General features: G+C 46.7%; 1 protein-coding gene across 1 annotated transcript in view; it reads right to left on the minus strand.

Annotated features, from left to right (window-relative positions):
• Window positions 1-10771, minus strand: part of LOC143284311 (uncharacterized) — a 191126-nt gene extending 180355 nt beyond the window's left edge. Inside the window, exon 1 of the mRNA XM_076591017.1 lies at window positions 9976-10771. Coding sequence (XP_076447132.1) covers window positions 9976-10245 — 270 coding nt within the window. The 5' untranslated portion in view covers window positions 10246-10771. The remainder of the gene's footprint in view (window positions 1-9975) is intronic.
• Window positions 10772-19121: the final 8350 nt, after the last annotated feature.

Raw genomic sequence — 19121 nt, forward strand, 5'->3', positions numbered from 1 at the left:
GGGTATGTTCAAAGGACCCCCACTATCTGATGTAGGGAGAATTGTGAGGGAAAAGAGAGGGAAGTGGGTGTGTCCAAAGGACCCCCACTATCTGATGTAGGGAGAATTGTGAGGGAAAAGAGAGGGAAGGGGGTATGTCCAAAGGACCCCCACTATCTGATGTAGGGAGAATTGTGAGGGAAAAGAGAGGGAAGGGGGTGTGTCCAAAGGACCCCCACTATCTGATGTAGGGAGAAGGGAAAAGAGAGGGAAGTGGGTGTGTCCAAAGGACCCCCACTATCTGATGTAGGGAGAATAGTGAGGGAAAAGAGAGGGAAAGGGGTGTGTCCAAAGGACCCCCACTATCTGATGTAGGGAGAATTGTGAGGGAAAAGAGAGGGTAGGGGGTATGTCCAAAGGACCCCCACTATCTGATGTAGGGAGAATTGTGAGGGAAAAGAGAGGGAAGTGGGTGTGTCCAAAGGACCCCCACTATCTGATGTAGGGAGAATAGTGAGGGAAAAAAGAGGGGAGGGGGTATGTCCAAAGGACCCCCACTATCTGATGTAGGGAGAATTGTGAGGGAAAAAAGAGGGGAGGGGGTATGTCCAAAGGACCCCCACTATCTGATGTAGGGAGAATTGTGAGGGAGAAGAGAGGGGAGGGGGTATGTCCAAAAGACTCTCAGTATCTGATGTCTGATGTAGGGAGAATTGCGAGGGAGAAGAGAGGGGAGGGGGTATGTCCAAAGGACCCCCACTATCTGATGTAGGGAGAATTGTGAGGGAAAAGAGAGGGTAGGGGGTATGTCCAAAAGACCCCCACTATCTGATGTATGGAGAATTGTGAGGGAAAAGAGAGGGTAGGGGGTATGTCCAAAGGACCCCCACTATCTGATGTAGGGAGAATTGTGAGGGAGAAGAGAGGGAAGTGGGTGTGTCCAAAGGACCCCCACTATCTGATGTAGGGAGAATTGTGAGGGAAAAGAGAGGGAAGTGGGTGTGTCCAAAGGACCCCCACTATCTGATGTAGGGAGAATTGTGAGGGAAAAGAGAGGGAAGTGGGTGTGTCCAAAGGACCCCCACTATCTGATGTAGGGAGAATTGTGAGGGAAAAGAGAGGGAAGGGGGTATGTCCAAAGGACCCCCACTATCTGATGTAGGGAGAATTGTGAGGGAAAAGAGAGGGAAGGGGGTATATCCAAAGGACCCCCACTATCTGATGTAGGGAGAATTGTGAGGGAAAAGAGAGGGGAGGGGGTATGTCCAAAGGACCCCCACTATCTGATGTAGGGAGAATTGTGAGGGAAAAGAGAGGGAAGGGGGTGTGTCCAAAGGACCCCCACTATCTGATGTAGGGAGAATAGTGAGGGAAAAGAGAGGGAAGGGGGTGTGTCCAAAGGACCCCCACTATCTGATGTAGGGAGAATAGTGAGGGAAAAGAGAGGGGAGGGGGTATGTTCAAAGGACCCCCACTATCTGATGTAGGGAGAATTGTGAGGGAAAAGAGAGGGTAGGGGGTATGTCCAAAGGACACTCACTATCTACTGAAGGGAGAATTGTGAGAGAAAAGAGAGGGTAGTGGGTGTGTCCAAAGGACCCCCACTTTCTGGTGTCTGATGTAGTGAGAATTGTGAGGGAAAAGAGAGGGAAGTGGGTATGTCCAAAGGACCCCCACTATCTGATGTAGGGAGAATTGTGAGGGAAAAGAGAGGGAAGTGGGTGTGTCCAAAGGACCCCCACTATCTGATGTAGGGAGAATTGTGAGGGAAAAGAGAGGGTAGGGGGTATGTCCAAAGGACCCCCACTATCTGATGTAGTGAGAATTGTGAGGGAAAAGAGAGGGAAATGGGTATGTCCAAAGGACCCCCACTATCTGATGTCTGATGTAGCGAGAATTGTGAGAGAGAAGAGAGGGTAGGGGGTATGTCCAAAGGACCCCCACTATCTGATGTAGGGAGAATTGTGAGGGAAAAGAGAGGGAAGTGGGTGTGTCCAAAGGACCCCCACTATCTGATGTAGGGAGAATAGTGAGGGAAAAGAGGGAAGTGGGTGTGTCCAAAGGACCCCCACTATCTGATGTAGGGAGAATAGTGAGGGAAAAGAGAGGGGAGGGGGTATGTTCAAAGGACCCCCACTATCTGATGTAGGGAGAATTGTGAGGGAAAAGAGAGGGAAGTGGGTGTGTCCAAAGGACCCCCACTATCTGATGTAGGGAGAATTGTGAGGGAAAAGAGAGGGAAGGGGGTATGTCCAAAGGACCCCCACTATGTGATGTAGGAAGAATTGTGAGGGAAAAGAGAGGGAAGGGGGTGTGTCCAAAGGACCCCCACTATCTGATGTAGGGAGAATTGTGAGGGAAAAGAGAGGGAAGTGGGTGTGTCCAAAGGACCCCCACTATCTGATGTAGGGAGAATAGTGAGGGAAAAGAGAGGGAAGGGGGTGTGTCCAAAGGACCCCCACTATCTGATGTAGGGAGAATAGTGAGGGAAAAGAGAGGGGAGGGGGTATGTTCAAAGGACCCCCACTATCTGATGTAGGGAGAATTGTGAGGGAAAAGAGAGGGTAGGGGGTATGTCCAAAGGACCCCCACTATCTGATGTAGGGAGAATAGTGAGGGAGAAGAGAGGGAAGTGGGTATGTCCAAAGGACCCCCACTATCTGATGTAGGGAGAATTGTGAGGGAAAAGAGAGGGAAGTGGGTATGTCCAAAGGACCCCCACTATCTGATGTAGGGAGAATTGTGAGGGAAAAGAGAGGGAAGTGGGTATGTCCAAAGGACCCCCACTATCTGATGTACAGAGAATTGTGAGGGAAAAGAGAGGGAAAGGGGTGTGTCCAAAGGACCCCCACTATCTGATGTAGTGAGAATTGTGAGGGAAAAGAGAGGGAAAGGGGTATGTCCAAAGGACCCCCACTATCTGATGTAGGGAGAATTGTGAGGGAAAAGAGAGGGAAAGGGGTATGTCCAAAAGACCCCCACTATCTGATGTAGGGAGAATTGTGAGGGAAAAGAGAGGGAAAGGGGTATGTCCAAAGGACCCCCACTATCTGATGTAGGGAGAATTGTGAGGGAAAAGAGAGGGAAAGGGGTGTGTCCAAAGGACCCCCACTATCTGATGTAGTGAGAATTGTGAGGGAAAAGAGAGGGAAAGGGGTGTGTCCAAAGGACCCCCACTATCTGATGTAGGGAGAATTGTGAGGGAAAAGAGAGGGAAGTGGGTGTGTCCAAAGGACCCCCACTATCTGATGTAGGGAGAATTGTGAGGGAAAAGAGAGGGAAAGGGGTGTGTCCAAAGGACCCCCACTATCTGATGTAGGGAGAATTGTGAGGGAAAAGAGAGGGAAAGGGGTGTGTCCAAAGGACCCCCACTATCTGATGTAGGGAGAATTGTGAGGGAAAAGAGAGGGTAGGGGGTATGTCCAAAGGACCCTCACTATCTGATGTAGGGAGAATAGTGAGGGGAAAGTGAGGGTAGGGGGTATGTCCAAAGGACCCCCACTATCTGATGTAGGGAGAATTGTGAGAGAGAAGAGAGGGTAGGGGGTGTGTCCAAAGGACCCCCACTATCTACTGTAGGGAGAATTGTGAGGGAAAAGAGAGGGTAGGGGGTACGTCCAAAGGACCCCCACTATCTGATGTAGGGAGAATTGTGAGGGAAAAGAGAGGGAAAGGGGGTATGTCCAAAGGACCCCCACTATCTACTGTAGGGAGAATAGTGAGGGAAAAGAGAGGGTAGAGGGTATGTCCAAAGGACCCCCACTATCTACTGTAGGGAGAATAGTGAGGGAAAAGAGAGGGTAGGGGGTATGTCCAAAGGACCCCCACTATCTACTGTAGGGAGAATAGTGAGGGAAAAGAGAGGGAAAGGGGGTATGTCGAAAGGACCCCCACTATCTACTGTAGGGAGAATAGTGAGGGAAAAGAGAGGGTAGGGGGTATGTCCAAAGGACACTCACTATCTACTGAAGGGAGAATTGTGAGAGAAAAGAGAGGGTAGGGGGTATGTCCAAAGGACCCCCACTATCTGATGTAGGGAGAATTGTGAGGGAAAAGAGAGGGTAGGGGGTATGTCCAAAGGACCCCCACTATCTGATGTAGGGAGAATTGTGAGAGAAAAGAGAGGGTAGTGGGTGTGTCCAAAGGACCCCCACTTTCTGGTGTCTGATGTAGTGAGAATTGTGAGGGAAAAGAGAGGGAAGTGGGTATGTCCAAAGGACCCCCACTATCTGATGTAGGGAGAATTGTGAGGGAAAAGAGAGGGAAGTGGGTGTGTCCAAAGGACCCCCACTATCTGATGTAGGGAGACTGGTGAGGGAAAAGAGAGGGAAAGGGGTGTGTCCAAAGGACCCCCACTATCTGATGTAGGGAGAATTGTGAGGGAAAAGAGAGGGTAGGGGGTATGTCCAAAGGACCCTCACTATCTGATGTAGGGAGAATTGTGAGGGAAAAGAGAGGGGAGGGGGTATGTCCAAAGGACCCCCACTATCTGATGTAGGGAGAATTGTGAGGGAAAAGAGAGGGAAATGGGTATGTCCAAAGGACCCCCACTATCTGATGTCTGATGTAGGGAGAATTGTGAGGGAAAAGAGAGGGGAGGGGGTATGTCCAAAGGACCCCCACTATCTGATGTAGGGAGAATTGTGAGGGAAAAGAGAGGGGAGCTTATCATATATCTCCTTTCTGTTTTGTGCACGTGAGGTAAAGGCGACCGACTGATCAGAACTAAGGGTTAAACATTCCAGATAATGTTTGGGATCACTCCCTCCCTACTTCCCCCCTCCCCTCTCTCTCTGTCTGTCTGTCTGTCTCTCTCTCTCACTCTCATTTATATTCAATGTAAGGAATCCCCAGTCTTGGTGTGTCTTCTAAAGACAATATCGGAAACATCTAATGACAAAGCTGTTACGATTCACTGAAATTATTCAGACTGAAAGAAAAAAAAAGTATTCTGAATGTCCTCGTCTATATGTCTGTCCGTCTGTATAACCTCACCCTCTTTCTGCCTTGAACATGTCTCCCGTCTCTCTCTTTCTCTTCGCAATTTTTTCCTTTCCTTCCTTACTTTCTTCTTTCCCTCTCTCAATGTGTGTATTTTTTTTGTGGGGAGTTTTGTATTTCTCTGCCAATTATTTTGTTCATTCTGATGTTATTGTTGTCGCCGTTGATTCCTTTACCATGTGGTTTGTATGAATTTAGCTGTTGCCTCCTTTTGTTTTATATCTTGCATTTCCTGGACTGATTAGAATATTTCTTTATGATGGTAGTACGAAAGCAGGCCAGTATGTACTTTTCCCTTTTCCATTTCCTTTTCTCTTTCGATTCCCCCCCCCTCTCTCTCTCTCTCTCTCTCTCTCTCTCTCTGTGTGTGTGTGTGTGTGTGTGTGTGTGTGTGTGTGTGTGTGTGTGTGTGTGTGTGTGTGTGTGTGTGTGTGTGTGTGTGTGTGTGTGTGTGTGGCATTTGATGGTGGGGGTGGGGGTGGGGGTTTACAAAATTAGAAAGTGCGAAAAGAATAATGAATAAATGTATGTATCATATATGAACTCTGAAATAGATGTCTATTTCAACGCCCGCCCGCGACAAACCGAAATAGATTGCGTGATTGCTTTGATCGATTCCACAACAAGCCCACCACACGTTCTCTCGTTCGGCAGAACCAGTCAACAGGTCAGAGGAAGAGTTCAGATCGCACAGCTAAAAAAAAAAAAAAATAAATAAAATGCCATTTCTGGTGTTCGTTGTAAGTCTGGAGCTGACAGGTTTTGTGTCTTTCATTACAAGTGCGAGCAGGAAAGAAAGGAAGAAAGGAAGGAAGGAAAGGAATACGAAAGGAAGGAAGGAAATGAAGGAGGAAGGAAAGCTTCAAGAAAAGAAGAATGTGGAAGATTCAAAAGACAGTGGACTGGTACTGTTTTGGTTCACCACAAGGTTGAGACAGGTGGAAAAAAAAAAGTATTTGCGATGAAGGCAGTACTCAGAGTTTAAAATGTAGTACATTCCATTTCCAGATAGAAGTTGTCAACAACGCTATTCAAGTCACAATATGTACACAAACTGAACTTTCGCTGGAAGTTCCAGCTGACACTTTATAATTGTTATTCCGAAATGTGAAATAACCACAACAAAAGTCTGAAAATAATAAAACACGCGAGTTTGAGATGTGTGGGAAAGTGCGCGGGATACTGAGTGAGCGTGCTTTTCTCCTGTCAGTATATCTATCGTGTTGAGTGTGCCAGATCTCCACTGTGAGTGTATCTGATATATTATTGAGTGTGCCTGTTTTCCCCTGTAAGTGTATGTGACTTACTGAGTGTGCATGCTTTTCACCGTGTCTGTGTATCTGACATGTCATGAGCAAGATAATACATGTTCACATCGAAATATATGACACGCACATATCTTCACATTCCATAGTCAGCTTAAAAAAAGGTCTCGTCTAAAATACATAAATCGGCAAATAAAAACCTAAATTGAAAAATGAATAAACTAACTAACTCACTCACTCAGTAACGAACTAACGAACTAACCAATCAACTAACGAACTAAGCAACGAACTAACGAACTTATTAACTTTTTTCAATAGAAAGGGAGAAGCGGAAGTCAGAGTACTACACAGATAAGGGAGATGGAGGTGGAGGAGGAGGAGGAGGAGGAGGACAGGTAGAAAAACGGGGAGATGAGCATGGCGAGACAAATAAGAGTAAGATGTCAGCCAGACTGAAGAATAACCGGCTGGACTGTAGAGACGGAAAGAAAGTCCTAACCTCTACGGGAGCAAAGTAAGAAAAAAAAATCGAAGCCAGAAAGACATGTGCGTCAGGAAGTCGTGGCCATGACAGTCAGTCACCATTGATCGCAGTGTAATGGTGGCACCTCAAAGGGCTGGGTTTTCAGCTTCCCTCCATCCTTGACGTGGTGAAGTCGTCTACCGATACAGGCAGGGTAGGGGAGAGAGGGAGAGAAACATACATACATACAGACAGACATACAGACAGACAGAGAAACTGAGAGAGAAGGGGACAGAGAGACAGACGTTCGAACACACGGATACACAAATACAGGCAGAGAATATATATATATATATATATATATATATATATATATATATATATAAGAAAGAGACAGAAGGGAGATGAATGAGGAGAAAGGCAATGAATAACACACACACACACACACACACACACACACACACACACACACACACACACACACACACACACAGAGGGAGACAGAGAATACAAGACAATTTTTTTATTAGGCAGTGGATGACAGAGAGAGAGAGAGAGAGAGAGAGAGAGAGAGAGAGAGAGACAGACAGACAGACAGACAGACAGACAGACAGAGTGACAGAGGGAGAGAGAGATAGGGGAGATCAAGAAAAATTATAGAGAGTGAGAGAGAGAGAGAGAGAGAGGAAGAGAGAGAGAGAGAGGGGGGGGGAAGACAAACAGACATTCGGACACCCGCATACACAGATAAGACAAGACAAGACAAAATCGTTATTAGGCAGTGGATGACAGAGAGAACACTGAACTGAACACTGAACACTTTAATGTCAATAGCTTTACAGCCCTAATGACATGGGGGTTAATAATACAAATAACAACATGCATCAATAGTAATAATATTGATGAAAACCAAATCCAAAACGAAATCAATCAATCTGTGCAACTAAATGCAGTTCGATCATCCATTCAAAGTAATGTGATGTAGAGAGAGAGAGAGAGAGAGAGAGAGAGAGAGAGAGAGAAACAACATATGTAAATGTATAACATAAATATTTTCCATATGAGAATGACAACACAGATTTCAATTTTCACAATGAACAACACCTGGTACTATTTTATTGTTGTTTTCTTTCGTCGCATGTTATTCGCTTCGGCAATATATTTTGCAAGTGACTGTAGTGAAGTTTCCTGATTTAGATTAAGCACTCCAAAAATATCTTTATTCTTTGCTAAATTTGTTTTAATTACAACACATTTTTCTCGAATATCATCATAAGCTTTACAACTAAACAAAAAAATGTAACTCATCCTCCCTTAAATGAGCACACATCGGACAAGGGGAGAGTAACGAGGGCTCAGCTTGAAACCATCTTTTAAATGCATTTAACCCAATCGTTCTCGATCTGAATCTGGCGAGACTTGTTCAATGCCACTGGTTTGTCACGACTGTGATATATTTTTCTGTTTGAAATATACTTTTAAAACTATAAAACCATCTATATTTCTCAGTGCTTTCCATTTTACAGTGCCAATTTTGTTAAAATGAAGCAATCAGCCTATCTTTGAATTCTGAAACAAATCATTCTTCACATCCAACTCCCTGACACATCTACACAATCCCAAATCCATTTACAGTTAATGTCTTCTTTACAAGATATACCCAGTTTTCCTTCCCTCTCTCATGTTCATTTACTAACATTTCATACGCCTGCTTACATAATCTAGATGTGGGTAGCCTTATCAAGTTTAACCAATATTTTATACATTTCACACATGATTTAATATATAATGGGTATCTACCACTTTCTCTGTATAATACGGTATTTGAAGCATGTAACGGAACATTTAAGAAACGTTTAATAGCTAATGCATGTACTTTTTATAAATCTTTGATATCAGAAAGTCCCCAAATTTCGGCGCAGTATGTTATCATTGGTTCTATTTGAGTATCAAAAAGTTTCCAAAATATGTATGAATCTATCGAGCCTAATTTACGTAAACACCTTAAGATTTCTATAACCCCTTTCTTCCCCTTCCTACAAATCTCTGCTACTGTCCTTGTCAAACTCAGCTTAGTTGTAAAAATCATACCGAGATATTTTTAAGCATTAGTTACCTTCACTTCTTCAGTGCCATAGTGCAATATTTCATGTCTAGATAGGTAACCAACTTTTCTAAACACATCTACATTTGTTTTCTCAAGATTAACTTTTAAAAATAATCTACCTGCTTCTTGTTTTAATATGTTCAGCTGATTTTGAAGTCCTATGGCCGTGGCAGACAAAAGAATTACATTATCTGCAGATAACATGAGAAACATTTCAACAACCCCAGGGATCCATTTGAATCCCATGTCTTCTTTTTTTCGTTATCTCTCCTGCCAGTTCATTAATAAAGAACGAAAACATCATAGGGCTCAACAGACATCCTTGTTTTACGCCACGTTGGCAATCAAATACATCTGAATATACACCCTTCTCACGCACACACGCTAAAACTGAATCATACACACCACGCAGTGCCATATAAAGCTTACCATCCACACCAGGTTTACGAAACACATTCCATAAACTATTTCGATTCACAGAGTCGAAGGCCTTCTTAAAATCTACAAAAGCAACATACAGCTTTGTGTTTTTTAATAAATGTGTTTGTACAATTGCATACAATGTGAAAATGTGGTCAATGGTGCTGCAACCTGGTCGAAATCCAGCTTGCTCTTCAATAATCTTTTCTTCTCGTTCTTCTATTTAAAATGTAAGTGTAAACTTTACTAATGGTACTTGTAAGTGCTACTCCACGGTAATTATCTGGAACATTCGGGTCTCCCTTTTTGAGAATAGGTATGATAATCGATTTTGCCCAATCTATAGGAAAGATTCCATCGAGAGAGAGAGAGAGAGAGAGAGAGAGAGAGAGAGAGAGAGAGAGAGAATGACAGAGCGAGGGAGTTAGACAAGACAAGACAAGACAAATAGTGTGAGGTAGGGATGAAAATCAGAGGAAAGAAAACAGCGTATATTGCATGCCAAAGGAGGGAGATAAGAGTGGGAGAGAAAGAGAGAGAGTGAGAGAGAGAGATAGAGATAGAGATAGATAGATAGATAGATAGATAGATAGAGAGAGAGAGAGAGAGAGAGAGAGAGAGAGAGAGAATGACAGAGGGAGAGAGAGAGAGGGCGCAACATCATACAACACATACCAACTCTGAACACACACACACACACACACACACACACATACACACACACACACACATCCACTCACCTGACGCAGAGCGATGCCCTCCAAGTGATGGGGGGGAGGAGGAGGGTGGTGGTGGTGGTGGTGCTTCCCCCCGTCTCCTTCCCCGTCGCCCTCCTCCCCCCCTGCCCCCCCACTCCCGCCCTCCAGCATGGTGCCGCGCGCTGTGCGGGGCTCGTGGCCTAGCAGGGAGGGGCCCAGGTCGCCAGTGCCCGTGTCGGTGCCCGAGGTGCCCGGCAGGGTGCCCGAGCCCAGGAAGGAGCGACTGCCCAGGTTCTTCTCCGTGACTCCCATGGTTGCCGCCCCCCGCCCTCCACCATCTTCCCCTGCCGCCCCTTTACGTCACCTGTCCTGCCCCTCACGTCACCTGTCTTGCCCCTCACGTGACCTGTCCTGCCCCTCACGTGACCTGTCCTGTCCCTCACGTGACCTGTCTGCCCTTCACGTGTCCTGTTTGCTCTCTCACGTGACCTGTCCTGCTCTCTAACGTGACCTGTCTTGCCCCTCACGTGACCTGTCCTGCCTGCCCCTCACGTGACCTGTCTGGCCCTCACGTGACCTGTCTGCTCTCTGACGTGTCCTGTCCGCCCCTCTCCCTGCTCTCCCTCCGTTCTGTCTTTCTTGGCTGTGGAGGTGGGTGCTGCCCTTGGTTTTCATTCAACCCTCATCAGTCCTGGGGTCAGTGGTTGAGGGGGTTCTTGTGGTGGTGGTGGTGATGGTGGTGGTGGTGGTAGTGGTGGTGGTGGAGGTGGTGGCGGTACTGAAGTGGTAGTGGTGGCATGGTCTGCACCGGAGGAATATTGGTGGGGGCGTTGGTGCCAGCGGTGATCTGTGGACAGGGGACCATCAGTTATTGTTATCATCATCATTATTGTTATTACTGCCATCATCATCATCATCAGCTTCATCATCATCATCACTGATGTTGTCGTCAATCGTCATATTCGCCTCACGTCGCTATAGTCATCAGTGTTGTTGTCAGCTCAAACGGCTGTGTGAGTGATTGTTGTGAGCAGGAAGTAAGAAGATGTGTGGATTATTTCAAGAAAGGGGCTGATTGTCTGACGTTCGCTGTATCCTGCGTCCTGACATACCCACAGGTGTCTTTTGAACTTGTGACGCTTTTGCTATTCCGGTTGTTTGAAATTTCAGGATGTCTTTCAATTCTCCACGGGCAGGAGAAGGAACGAGTTAATTAAGAAATGGTATCTTCAAAAACAAACAACTGCACGCGATTTGGGGGGGAGGAGGGGAGGGGGGGAGTTATTGCCTGTCTTTCTTCACTGATAACAAAAGACAAATCACCTGCAAAAAGAGTGGATCAACAGACCCATGAAACACAAGAAGAGAGTACTGCCAAATGTGGTGACCTAGTTCTAGCCACGATACACGGGCAGGGACACTGGTGGGGTTGCCAAGAGATCTGTGTTCCACACACGATACACGGGTATGCAGGGACGTGGTGGGGTTGCCGAACTGCACAGAGATCTGTGTTCTACACGCGATACACGGGTATGCAGGGACACTGGCAGGTTTGCCGCACTGCACCGAGATCTGTGTTCCACACACGATACACGGGTATGCAGGGACACTGGTGGGTTTGCCGAACTGCACAGAGAACTGTGTTCCACACACGATACACGGGCAGGGACACTGGTAGGTTTGCCGAACTGCACAGAGAACTGTGTTCCACACACGATACACGGGCAGGGACACTGACGGGTTTGCCGAACTGCACAGAGATCTGTGTTCCACACCAGACACACCGACCAGCGTGCCCTGCGCTACATTGTGAAGTAGCATCCAGACTGAATCACTCTGCACTGTTAATGGTGCATCCAATCACTCTGTGCAGTTAACGGTGCATCCAGACTGAATCACATTGTGAAGTTAACGGTGCATCCAGACTGAAGCACATTGTGAAGTTAACGGTGCATCCAGACTGAAGCACACTGTGCGGTTAACGGTGCACCCAGACTGTATCACATTGTGAAGTTAACGGTGCATCCAGACTGAAGCACATTGTGTAGTTAACGGTGCATGCAGACTGAATCACACTGTTAATTAACGGTGCATCCAGACTACAATGTGAAGTTATCGGTGCATCCAGACTGAATAACTTTGTGTCTGAGTGCCTGCAGACTGTCAGTGTACCCTACCTCCCCATCAGTACTGTGTGATTCTCTCTCTCTCTCTCTCTCTCTCTGTGTGTGTGTGTGTGTGTGTGTGTGTGTGTGTGTGTGTAGCTTTGTTAGTCACATTTTGGTGTGTATTCGTAAAATTGATGTAATGTGCTATGTAAACAAAAATGTTTTGTAAAGCAGCTTGAAGCAGATTTCTGGATAGAGTGCATATCTGGATAGTACCATTATCATTATTATTATTATTGATACTATTATCATCATCATCATCATCATCATTACAGACATTGTCACGAAATAAGCACAGTCATGGAAAGCAGAGAGGACAGGAAGTTAGTCAAGAGTCTTAGCAAGGCACTCAGGTTCACGGATTTATAAACTGGCCTCCTTCGCGTCTGACCTTCGGTCTATAATTAACAGCAAACAACAACAACAGCTTGTAACAGCAAGCAACATCAACAGCACCATCGCCCTCTGTACCCACCCCTCCTCCCCGTTCTCCCCACAATGCAATAACAACCGATGTAAACTTCCCCCGACAATGCAATAGCAATCAATATACCTCCCCTCCGACAATGCAATAACCACTAACATAAACTCTCCTCCCCCACACTGCGGAAATGATCAACATGAAGCTATAGCCCTAGTAGTTTTCACGTCATCTATCCGTGCCGACAGGGGAAGTAACACGTCGTCAAGGGGTCGGTCGTGGCACAACTATCCATGAATTTTGCCGACATGACATCCCCTCAATCATAGTTTTATCGTATCTGCAGGCTGTCAGATGATAAGCTTCCGCTGGGCGTGTGTGTGTGTGTGTGTTTGTGTGTGTGTGTGTGTGTGTGTGTGTGTGTGTGTGTGTGTGTGTCTGTGTGTGTGTGTGTGTGTGCGTGTGTCTGTGTGTGTGTGTGCATGACGGTAAAAGACACAGACAGACACAGACATAGGGAGACACAAATGAATCCGAAACTAGCCATGTCAAATCATTGTGATGAAGTTGTCCTGTGGATGGGAGTCCTCCGATGACGACGAAGCAATGCCTGTGTCCCGTTATACCTCCTGGACCCTGTCCCGGATATACATCCCTTGCCCCAGAGGCAAAGAAAGAAAAGAAAAGAAAAGAAAGTGTTAAGATACCAAGACAAGAAAAGGTGAGAATTAAACCAACAACAAAAACAGCAGATGAGCAGTTTCTACTGAAGTGACGTGCCTGCTCCTCCAGTGAGCCACAGACACGATTTTTCCATTCATCCCAATGACGCTGATCTGTGCTGTTGACGGTGTGTGGAGAAACGTCGCTTAGTCATTCAGCGCTTACTGTCAAAGTACTTTTGTAGGCACTGCCTTTGGAGAAACGTCGGTGAGTCATTCAGCGCTTACTGTCAAAGTACTTTGTAGGCACTACCTTTGGAGAAACGTCGGTGAGTGATGTAGAGTTTTCTGTCAAAGTATTCTGCAAGCACTGCCTTTGGAGAATCGTCGCTGTCATTCAGCGCTTACTGTCAAAGTGCTTTGTAGGCACTACCTTTGGAGAAACGTCGGTGAGTCATTCAGCGCTTACTGTCAAAGTACTTTGTAGGCACTGCCTTTGGAGAAACGTCGGTGAGTGATTTAGAGCTTACTGTCTAAGTATTTTGTAAACACTGCCTTTGGAGAAACATGGTTGTGTGATTTAGAGCTTTCTGTCAAAGTTCCATGTAGGCGCTGCCTTTGGAAAATCGTCAATGAGTCATTTAAACTTTAATGTCAAAGTATTATGTAAGCACTGCCTTTGGAGAATCGTCGCTGAGTTATTTAGAACTTTCTATCAAGGTATTCTGTGAGCACTGCCTTTGGAGAAACGTTACTGAAGCATTTGGAGCTATCAATCGCCAAAGACGTGGAACAAGCTCCCTGATAACCTCCGTCATTCTGATTCCCTCGCATCTTTTAAATCTCGTCTCAAAACTCACCTTTTCCCTCAGCAATAAGTTCAATTGTAGCAGGTCCACTTCCTTTGCGTCAGCTGTGCTTGACTATGTGCGTATACATATGTATGTGTACATAACTACATGCACATATATGAATGTGTATTGTGTGTGCGTGTGTTTATGTAAGTTTGTGCCTGCCTATGTGTGCGTATGTGTTAGGGTAGCTGTTAGATACACATGTATGTTAAAATGTATGTATGCAGTGTGTGTGTGTGTGTGTGTGTGTGTGTGTGTGTGTGTGTGTGTGTGTGTGTGTGTGTGTGTGTGTGTGTGTGTGTTAGGGTAGCTGTTAGATACACATGTATGTTAAAATGTATGTATGCAGGGTGTGTGTGTGTGTGTGTGTGTGTGTGTGTGTGTGTAGTCACACTTTGGTGTGTGTATGCTGTATGTAACATAGATGTAATGTTTTATGTTAACAAAAGCGTTTTTGTAAAGCACCAAGAGCAGATTTCTGGATAGTGTGCTATATAAGTATCGATTATTATTATTATTATCGTCAAAATATTATTATGTAAGCACTGCCTTTGGAGGAAAGCAACTGAATCATTTGGAGCTTCCTGTCGAAGTAATCTGCCTTTTACTGACATTTTTTAAATTTTATTATCGTCAAAATATTATTATGTAAGCACTGCCTTTGGAGAAACGCAACTGAATCATTTAGAGCTTCCTGTGGAAGTAATCTGCCTTTTTACTGACAGCAGTCACGGGTGAACAGCGTGTCATGACAGTCACTGCTTCCAGTTTCAGCAAAACTCTTCCCCATTAGGGAACAGAAATAATACCCGGCACATGGCCACTGCTGACAGGATCTGGTGAACTCTTCCTCTGTCTCTGCAGTTACCCTACCTGCTCTTTAAAGAGAAGAAGGAGAGGAAAAAGAAGAAAAAGGAGAAGAAGAAGGAGAAGATAACAAAAGAAGAAGAAGAAGAAGACGACGACGAAGAAGAAGATACTGTACTTGTGCTTCGGGATGACCGACCTGAGTGATGCACTCAAAGAACCATGTACTTGAGAAAGAAAAAAAACAAAACAAAACAAACTAAAACAAAGAAAAATATGAATGATAACCAGATAAACAAATGATAATGTCCAAAACAGTCACTTGATGTAGGCAATGTCTACTCTTTCTGACAGTAAAAAAGAAAAAAAAAAGAAAAAAAAAAGTGTGGAAGACACTGAACAGACTGAAAAAGCCGGCGCAGAATCTGAAGTGTGCGCCAACTAATCACACTCCATTTGTCTGTATCGCACCATGTTTGCGTTTTTGCTGTGTCTGCTAATAAAGTTCTCTTCAGGAGTATTTCCCTTTCCCTCACATCCACCCTCATCTTCATCCCTCCCCCTGTGTGTGTGTGTGTGTGTGTGTGTGTGTGTGTGTGTGTGTGTGTGTGTGTGTGTGTGTGTGTGTGTGTGTGTGAGTTTCTTTTAAATTTACTTATCATACAACACCCGACATCTCAGTAACACACAAACCTTATCCAGCCTCACATGGAATACTGTCCCATCGACCCCCATCCCCATTCATCACACTGACGGCACAAACTGTCACCGACTACCACACTGACGGCACAAACTGTCACCGACTACCACACTGACGGCACAAACTGTCACTGACTACCACACTGACGGCACAAACTGTCACTGACTACCACACTGACGGCACAAACTGTCACTGACTACCACACTGACGGCACAAACTGTCACCGACTACCACACTGACGGCACAAACTGTCACTGACTACCACACTGACGGCACAAACTGCTCATGGCACAAACTGCTGATAGCACAAACCGTCACAGACTATCCACACTCAAGGCGCAAACTGCTGACGGCACAAACTGTCATAGACTACCACACTGACGGCACAAACTGTAACAGACTACCCACACTGACGGCACAAACTGTCACAGACTACCCACACTGACGGCACAAACTGTCATAGACTACCCACACTGAAGCCACAAACTGTCACAGACTACCCACACTGACGGCACAAACTGCCACAGACTACCACATTGATGGCACAAACTGCTGTCGGCCATCACACGGCCAACACGCCAAAGAACAGATCGATCCATTGGAAACCGGAGCGAGCTGGGACTTCCTGCAACGCTGATCTAATGGCTTTCCTTCAATCACCCAGCACCTGACAAGATGTGCCACTTAAACGAAGCCATTATCGATTTCTTTAAAATAATAATCTATTTACTGGACGCTGAGCACTCTACTGCAGTGTTCTGTGGTCTCTCAGACGGCTGATTACTACACGGTTTGTGACCTGAATTCAGATGTACATTTATTGATATTACCGTGTGTGTGTGTGTGTGTGTGTGTGTGTGTGTGTGTGTGTGTGTGTGTGTGTGTGTGTGTGCTTGCGTGCGTGCGTGCGTGCGTGCGTGTGTGTGTGTGTGTGTGTGTGTGTGTGTGTGTGTGTGTGTGCGTGCGTGCGTGCGTGCGTGTGTGTGTGTGTGTGTGTGTGTGTGTGTGTGCTCTCTGCTTCAACAGCCATTACGCTGTTAGAAGATATAGACGGATTGTGAGGTATTCCTGTGAGACTGCTGTAAACATTGTGGTACAAATATGAGTAATGAATGCCGCGACAGTGGCTGTTTCTGTAACGTGTCAAACTAAGAGTAATGCATACCGCGACAATGGCTGTTTCTGTAACGTGTCAAACTAAGAGTAATGCATAGCGCGACAGTGGCTGTTTCTGTAACGTGTCAAACTATGAGTAATGCATAGCGCGACAATGGCTGTTTCTGTAACGTGTCAAACTAAGAGTAATGCATAGCGCGACAGTGGCCGTTTCTGTAACGTGTCAAACTATGAGTAATGCATAGCGCGACAATGGCTGTTTCTGTAACGTGTCAAACTAAGAGTAATGCATAGCGCGACAGTGGCCGTTTCTGTAACGTGTCAAACTATGAGTAATGCATAACAGCAACACACAAGGCACAACAACACACATTAGGCACAGCAACACACAGTGGGCACGGCAACACACACTGGGCACAGCAACACACACTGGGCACAGCAACACACACTGGGCACAGCAACACACACTGGGCACAGCAACACACAGTGGGCACAGCAACACACACCGGGCACAGCAACACACACTGGGCACAACAACACACACTGGGCACAGCAACACACACTGGGCACAGCAACACACAGTGGGCACAGCAACACACACTGGGCACAACAACACACAGTGGGCACAGCAACACACAGTGGGCACAGCAACACACACTGGGCACAGCAACACAAACTGGGCACAACAACACAAACTGGGAACAACAACACACACTGGGCACAGCAACACACACTGGGCACAACAACACACACTGGGCACAACAACACACTGGGTACAGCAACACAGACTGGGCACAACAACACAGTGGGCACAGCAACACAGTGGGCACAGCAACACAGTGGGCACAACAACACACAGTGGGCACAGCAACACACACTGGGCACAACAACACACACTGGGCACAACAACACACTGGGCACAGCAACACAGACTGGGAACAGCAACACAAACTTGGCACAGCTACACAGTGGGCACAGCAACACATAGTGGGCACAGCAACACACACTGGGCACTGCAACACAGACTGAGCACGACAACACAGACTAGGCACTGCAACACAGACTGAGCACGACAACACAGACTGGGCACGACAACACAGACTGAGCACGACAACACAGACTGAGCACGACAACACAATGGACACAGCAACACACTGGGCACAGCAACACACACTGGGCACTGCAACACAGACTGAGCACGACAACACAGACTGGGCACGACAACACAATGGACACAGCAACACACTGGGCACAGCAACACACACTGGGCACTACAACACAGACTGAGCACGACAACACAGACTGAGCACGACAACACAGACTGGGCACTACAACACAGACTGAGCACGACAACACAGACTGGGCACGACAACACAATGGACACAGCAACACACTGGGCACAGCAACACACTGGGCACAGCAACACACACTGGGCACGACAACACAATGGACACAGCAACACACTGGGCACAGCAACACACTGGGCACAGCAACACAGACTGAGCACTACAACACAGACTGAGCACGACAACACAGACTGAGCACGACAACACACTGGGCACAGCAACACACACTGGGCACTACAACACAGACTGAGCACGACAACACAGACTGGGCACTACAACACACACTGGGCACTACAACACAGACTGAGCACGACAACACAGACTGAGCACGACAACACAGACTGAGCACAACAACACACACTGGGCACAACAACACACACTGGGCACAACAACACAGACTGAGCACTACAACACAGACTGAGCACGACAACACAGACTGGGCACGACAACACAATGGACACAGCAACACACTGGGCACAGCAACACACTGGGCACAACAACACACACTGGGCACTACAACACAGACTGAGCACGACAACACAGACTGGGCACGACAACACAATGGACACAGCAACACAGACTGGGCACAGCAGCACACTGGGCACAACAACACAGACTGGGCACAACAGCACACCCCACTGGACACGATAACACAGAATGGGCACAGCAACTCATGTCACACCACAGAAAAGACGTCAGTACCGTTATGCTGACGTCACACGTTGCTGAACGTCATAGAAAAAACAACAACGGTGCCGTCAAGCTGACGTCACCAGTTGCTGAACGCGGTGTGACAAAGCAGATCCACTCCCCCCCTCCCCTCCCGCCGCCCTCCCCCCACGCCCCTACCCCCACTACCCGGCCCCCCTTCAGGCCAAGGTACACTCCACGTTTTCTTTTCGATCCAAGCACGAAAAAAAAAAAAAAAAAAAAAAGAGCGCGTGGGCCTCCACGTACGGTGTGTTGCTGCACGTGCGATTGTGAGTGTGGGTGTGGTGGTAGTGCAGGCTGTGGCACTGTCCCACCGCTGTCAGTGCTATCGATCCTTCCTCAACCCGCCCCCCATGCCCCCTCCCCCACCCCCTCCACCCCCTACTGCCTGCCACACACGGCT

The sequence above is a fragment of the Babylonia areolata genome, chromosome 7, assembly GCF_041734735.1.
Source record: "Babylonia areolata isolate BAREFJ2019XMU chromosome 7, ASM4173473v1, whole genome shotgun sequence".
NCBI classification, from domain to species: domain Eukaryota; kingdom Metazoa; phylum Mollusca; class Gastropoda; order Neogastropoda; family Buccinidae; genus Babylonia; species Babylonia areolata.